The 6,955-nt window shown below is 45.7% G+C and overlaps 1 protein-coding gene across 1 annotated transcript in view; it reads right to left on the reverse strand.

Annotated features, from left to right (window-relative positions):
* LOC101622272 overlaps nucleotides 1-5,998 on the reverse strand; it is a 14,475-nt gene extending 8,477 nt beyond the window's left edge. The window contains exons 1-5 of the mRNA XM_012727754.1: nucleotides 5,897-5,998; nucleotides 5,507-5,626; nucleotides 4,845-4,922; nucleotides 4,502-4,584; nucleotides 3,979-4,065 (exon numbers count right to left, since the gene is read on the reverse strand). Of these exons, the coding sequence (XP_012583208.1) occupies nucleotides 3,979-4,065; nucleotides 4,502-4,584; nucleotides 4,845-4,922; nucleotides 5,507-5,626; nucleotides 5,897-5,998 (470 nt within the window). The remainder of the gene's footprint in view (nucleotides 1-3,978; nucleotides 4,066-4,501; nucleotides 4,585-4,844; nucleotides 4,923-5,506; nucleotides 5,627-5,896) is intronic.
* Nucleotides 5,999-6,955: the final 957 nt, after the last annotated feature.

Raw genomic sequence — 6,955 nt, forward strand, 5'->3', positions numbered from 1 at the left:
CATCTCTGGCCTGTACCCCAGTTCTGTATGAATAAATAAATAAATCTTTAAAAAAAAAAAAAAAAGAAACTATAAAGGCAAGAAGGCATTGAAATGACATAAAGTGGTTAAAAAAAAAAAAAAGGCCCTCCCTGGTGGCTTAGGGGTTAAATCTCAGTGTTACCACCTCACTGGCCAGAGTTCCATCACCACCCATGGCCTGCTGACCCACAGGGCACTCCAAGCCTCTCCAGACTCCCAAACTACTCCTCTCAGCAGTGTATTTCAGTAGATACTAAAAATAATAATAAATAAAATTATGTTTAGTAAGTATTTTTTTAAAAAAGTGCTAAGAGATAAATATACTAAGAGTCCTCTATCTGGTAAAGCTTTCCTAACATGAAGGAGAAACTATAGTAATATTTCCAGTTAAACCAAAACTGAAGGAGTTTGTTGCTAGTTCTATCTTATAAGAAATACTAAAGGAATTCTTTCAGCCTGAAGTAAAAGGACGTTACATAGTAAATCAAAGTCATATACAAAAACAAGGAATATCAGGAAAGGTAACTGTGCATATAAATATAAAAGCCAATATAATTGAACTCCTCTTTTACCTGTATAATTTATTTCTTTTGGATTCTCCCTGGTGGCTCAATGGATTAAAGCACCGCATTATGAAGCTCTCTTAAGCCACTGCAGCACTAGTTCGATCCCCCACTAGGGAGCTGACCCACATGGCATGGCAGACCTCTCTTGACCTGCCCGCTGCTCTTGCCAGCAGTGTATTTCAGTACATCTGCCTGTTCTGCTCCCCACTTTGTCTCTGGTGAATCCTCTCACCTACCACACCTCTGGCCTGTACCCAGTTCTATAAGCATAAATAAATAAATTTTTTAAAAATTTTGTTTCTTTAAGATTTATTTTATTTATGCATCTAAGAACTGGGTTGCAGGCTAGAGGTGTGGGGGTGTGAGCTGATTCATCAGAGACAGAGACTGAAACGCATTGCTGAGGGGAGCAGCGGGCAAGACAGGAGAGGTCTGCTGTGCCATGTGGGTCAGCTCCCTGGCCAAGGATCGAACTTATGCTGCAGTGACTGGTGATAGCTTGATAGCGCTGAGACTTTAACCCCTGTGCCACCAGAAGGCCCTTTTGCCTATATAATTTAAAAGACAAATGCATAAAATAAATAATATAGATAATGGATTATAAACCTATGATAATAAATCTATGATAATGCATAAAGATGTAATTTGTGACACTAAGGGGTGGGGTAGAGACATAAAGCAGTGGAATGCTTATATACTATTGAAACTATATTGGTATTAATTAAAATTGGATTCTTAGAAGTTGAATTTTTAAGGTAACCACTAAGAATAACTTTAAAATATGTGAAAAACTTAATGAGAAAAATATGAATTGTATTAGTTCATCTAGGGTTCTATAAATAACAGGCATTTGTTTCTCATTCTAGAGACTGGAAAGTCCAAGATTAAAACATCAGTAGATTCAGTGCCTGATGAGGATGTACTTCTTGGTTCAGAGATGACTTTCAATGAACCCACATTACAAAGGGTTGCAGAATTCGCTGAGGTTCCTTTCCTGAGGGCACTAATATAACGCACATGAGAGCTCCACTTTGTGATCTAATCACTTCCTAAAATCCCACATCTAAGTACAATCACTTTGGAGATATTTGTTTCAACATATGACTATGGGAACACTCAGTCTATAGCAACATTACATTCAGTCCTAGCAACACTATCCAAAAAGTCAACTAAACACAAAACAAAGCAATATTGATGGTATCAAAGAACACAAAAGATATAAGCCTTACTGAAAACAAATAGCAAAATGACAGGACTGAGTCATCCCTTATTAGTAACAAATTTAAGTGTAATGAATTCAATATTCCAAATAAAAAGCAGAGATTAGGACCTCCATGGTGGTGCAAGGGGTTAGGTCTCCACACTACGAAGCTATCTGCAGCCACTATCCCACCAGGGAGCTGACCCCCATGGCGCAGCAGACCTCTCCTGTCTTGCCTGCTGCTCCCCTCAGCAGTGTGTTTCAGTACATCTGTCTGTTCTGCTCCCCACTCTGTCTCTGGTGAATCCTCTCATCCCCCACACCTCTGGCCTACACCCCAGTTCTTGCATATATATATATATATATAGTATATATAAAAGATTTATTTATACACACACACACACACACATATATATATATATATATACATATATACATATGTATAAGTAGGGGAAAAGGGAAATTCTACAAGATGAGAAAAGGCATATATACCTCAATGGACTAGAATCAAGAGTCCTGAAATAAATCCATATATGGTCAAATAGACTGTATTTGTAGTCAGCTGCTTTTGACAAGGGTGTCATGGCCATTTGGTGGAGAAAAGAATAATCTCTTAAGCAAATGATGTCATAATTGGATATTTCCATGCAAAAGAATGAATATAAGTTTATATTTCAATAAAGTCATTATTTTTAAAATTTCACACAATAACAGAAAATTTGGGGGATAGTCTGGAATTTATGGTACTTTTTTAAAAAAAATAGTTATTCTTTTCTTGCAAGATTTTTATTTATTTCTTTATTTTACATAGAAGAACTAGGTATAGGCCAGAGGTGTGGGGCGGTGGGGGAAAGGTGAGAGGATTCACCAGAGACAAAGTGGGGAGCAGAACAGGCGAATCTACTGAAATACACTGCTGAGGGGAGCAGCAGACACGTCAGGAGAATTCTGCTGGGCCATGGGGGTCACCTCCCTTGGAGGGCTGGGGGACCATAGAGGTGGCAAGGCAGCGGCACTGAGACTGAACCCCTAGACCACCAGGAGGACCCACTTTTTCCTTTTACTGCCTTTCAAACACATTTGAATTTGGCTGTTTCCATGCTTTTACAGATTTTTCAAGTTGGTTTGAAATGATGCATTTCTACCACCAATTCAAGTTGAATAACTTTTGGGTACTAAATAAAGGGTATAAAGACAGGTGTGAAGATATGGTTACTTGGGAATTTTATAATCATGGTTTAGGACATTTAGGGTCTTTCTAAGTTTTTAGTCTGATGAAATAGAAGAAATATAAGTGGTTGAGGTGAATTTGAGAAGGAAAATAAAAATAATAGAAAAAGGATAAATCACATAAAGATACTTGAAAACACTATTTGTATAACTACTCCCATTCCCACCACAACCCATATGCCCTTAAAACAGTGACTGGTGGCCCTGGTGGTACAACGAGTTAAAGCCCAGCATTGCAAGTAAGCTACAGCTTCAGTGCAAGTTTGATCCCCATGGTGCAGCAGACCTCTCCTGACCTGCCAGCTGCTCCCCTCAACAGTGTACTTCATAGATCTGCCTGTTCTGCTCCCCACTCTGTCTCTGTGAAGCCTCTCACTGCCCCTGCACCTCTGGCCTGTACCTCAGTTCTGAATGCACAAATAAGTAAATCTTAAATATATATATGTATGTATGTATATATATATATATGTATATATATATATATATGTATATATATATATATATGTATATATATATATATACAGTGACTAGATATATGTATGTTTAATTAGGTCCACTAATTCTCTACCTGGTTGCCTTGGACCATATCATCTGCCAACAAAGGATTTTAGCCTGTGCTCTCTGAAGTGCCCTCCCTGTCACAGGAGAGAAGAGAGAGAAACAGAGAGAGAGAGGGAAAGTGGGGAGGAGAGGGTCGGGGAGGGCTCTATATCTATAGACTAAAAATCTATATCAACATTTTAGCACCACCCCTCACTTCCAAGACTTACAGGGCTCCTGGGAGTTGCAGGATACGCAAGACCCCTCGCCAGGTGCCCTGGGTCCCAGGCCCCTGAGGGGGCACAGGTCCTGGGCAGGATATGGTGAGAATGAGCAGAGAACAGCCCCTGTGAAGGAGACAGGAGGCTCAGGCCACATGCAGGGGGCAGAGGGAGGAGCACAGGAACCTCCTGTCCTCACCTGCCCACACCCGCTGCAGCTTGCAAGTACAGGTCTGAGGCGGCTCTTGAGTCTGGCACCTCCACTTCGCTGGCTCCTTCCACCACCCTGGAGGAAAAGGATGCTGAGCCACCAACCAAATGCCTGGGTTCTGTCAAGATCCCAGAACCACAGCTTGGGGAAACTCATGGGGCCCCAAGAGCCTATGGGAATCACCCCCAAACTCAGTATAACCCCTGAAAGCTTCTCATCTCCAGGATCTTGTTTTTATTCCAGTCAACTGCCCAACAAGGGAAATAGAGTAGCTGGGATTGTGCCCATTTTATAGACAGAGAAACAGAAGTTGTGCTCAGCGAGATACTTAGCAACACCCATGATGAAGAAGGGTAAGTGGACGGGGTCCTGACCCCGTAAGCCTGACCCCAAGCTCAAAGCTTCCCTCCTCTAGGTGGCAGTGGGGAGTAACCTCCAAGGGCTTGGCTTAGGGGTATCAACCCTCCCTCAGATGAACATCCTCATACCCCACAGGGCCCCGGAAACTCACAAGCCCAGAGGAGCTATATTCAGCACCGACAGGTTCTCTGCTCCCGGGGAAAGCAGGTCCTGAGTCTTCCCACTGTGGGTGAGCTGGGATCATACATACAGTGTCTGTTACACAGAAGCCTCTCCCCATCTCTGCCTCCCGGGAGCCTCTGCTGGGGCCCTGTGGGCATATAGGGCACCAAAATCCAGCCATTTCCAGCAGGTGAAAGGAGATACCAGAGAGGCAAGACCAGAGAGGTGAGCAGCCACGTGGGGCTAGACCCAGGCTCTGAGGGCTCCCCACAGGCCTCAGGCTCTTTCTGTAGTGTCACTGTGACCTTGACTCTCCCAGCCCCCGGTCTCACCTGCACCAGGCTAAGGGTACTGAGCACAGGATCAGAGTTCCTGAGGGGCAGGGCTTCCTCAAACAGCATCTGCAGCAGCTACGGGGGAGAAAGGAAGTCAGCGAGGATTGAGAAAGGATGGATCTGTCTTTCAACACTTCCTGAGGGTGCCGCCTGTGCCTGGATGACATCTGTGTCTGGTGACTTCTGTGCCCGGTGATGTCTGTGTCGGTGCGTGTCGGGCCCTGTGCTAGTGCTCGGACATGGCCTCCAGGACAGGAGCAGCCCCCGTCCTCCTGGTCCATGGTAAGCCAGCCAAATGAGCAGGCATTTTTTGTGGGACTTGCTGTTAGCTATGGGAGGGGCCCATGGCAAGGTTCTGAGCTAGCAGGCTTGATTTGGGAACACTTTGCTGGAGCCCCCCAAAGCAAAGCTTTTGAATTTGTTACCATTATTGGTATTACAAAGCATTATTGGTATTACAAAGTATTAGAGCTCCCTGGATATTTGATCTTTGCACACCCCCTCCTCTGACCCTGACAAACCATCCCAGGGACTCTCGGAGTCCCAAGAAGGAACACCTAGTCCGGCTAGAATGGGAGGGAAGGTTCTCGAAGGTCTCCGGGAAGAGGCAACAGCTGAGTCTCCAGAGCCTTAGGTCTGTTGGCTCTTCTTGGCCTTACCTGAGGCACAAGCCAGGGTGCCTCTCTTTCCCGACCCCGAAGCAGCAGGGACACACTGTACCCTCGGCCCACAGAGCCCAGTATGGGCTGGACTCCTGCTAGCAGCTCCCGCTCTGCCTCCTGTGGGGAGACACCGGCATATCCCCCTGTTCTGGGTGCCCTAAGCCAGCCTGCCTTGAGCAAAAGGATCAGGAGGCACCGCCCCCCAGCCCCCTCAGGATTCAGGAACTGAGGGCTCCCATCCTCCTACATTGCACAGCAGAACCCCCTACCTGAGCAGCATCAACACCCAGTACTCTGTCAAAGGCAAGGCTTCGTTCCTGTGAGCAGGGCTGGGGTCAGCTTCCATCTGGCTTTTTCTGCCCCCACCCACACCTCTCCAATCGCTACCTGATCCTCCAGTTTCCCTGGCTGGAACAGGCAGATGTTCTGGTCCCCCTCCAGGAGTACAGCGCGACAGGTCTCCTCCGGGACTGAGAAAGGAGGCTTCATGACAACCCTCACGAGGGAAACGACTCCCAGGACTCCTGTGTCCCGCCCTCAGTCTGGCTGTTTCTCACCTGAGATGGTCAAGCCCACCTCCTCTCCAAGCTGCCCCCAGGCTGCACTCCCTCTGAGAAAGAGGTGTGTGGGCTTCTTACCTGGCCCTCTGCCTGGCTCCACTTCTACCACCACAGTCAGCCTGGCCTGTTGGTTGTGAGTGAGGGATGAGGGGGCTGAGCTGCCCTGTCCACACGCCATGGCCTCTGTGCCTCTCAGGTTCCCCTCAATAATTCATCTCCCTGATCTGAGCACTCTGGGCGGGACCTCTAAATAATCACTCATCAAAGTTGGTGACAGTCCCCTCTTCCTGAGTGACTTAGAACACTGCATGGGATTTTTCTTTACTTCTCCTGTTATGAAAGATGTTAAACACATTCACTATGGCGGAGAAGGGTGTATAATGAACTTCCAGGCACCCAACTTCAGAAATTACCAATTTGTGGCCACTCTTGCTTCTTCTGTTCCCCTTCCCACCCCCCCCCCAGTGGAATCTTTTGAAGCAAATCCCAGATATCTAATTATTTAATCGATAGCTCTTTTCGTATATATCTATAAAAGATAACCAGGCTTTAAAATAAAAAAAAACAAAAATAACAAGCTTTATTGAGATATAATTTATTAAAATATACATTTCGGGGGGGGAGAGAGGATTCACCAGAACTGGGGGGTAGGCTAGAGGTGTGGGGGGGAGAGAGGATTCACCAGAGACAGAGTGGGGAGCAAAACAGACAGAACTACTGAAATACATTGCTGAGGGGAGCAGGGTGAGAAAGGAGAGGTCTCCTGGGCCATGTGGGTCACCTACTTGGCTGGGGATCAAACTTATGCTGTGGCTGCTGATAGTTTCATAGTGCTGAGATTTAACACTTTACACCACCAGGGAGACCCTCTACCACTTTATTAAGA

The sequence above is a fragment of the Condylura cristata genome, unplaced genomic scaffold (genome assembly GCF_000260355.1).
Source record: "Condylura cristata isolate star-nosed mole 26May11 unplaced genomic scaffold, ConCri1.0 scaffold00021, whole genome shotgun sequence".
NCBI classification, from domain to species: Eukaryota; Metazoa; Chordata; class Mammalia; order Eulipotyphla; family Talpidae; genus Condylura; species Condylura cristata.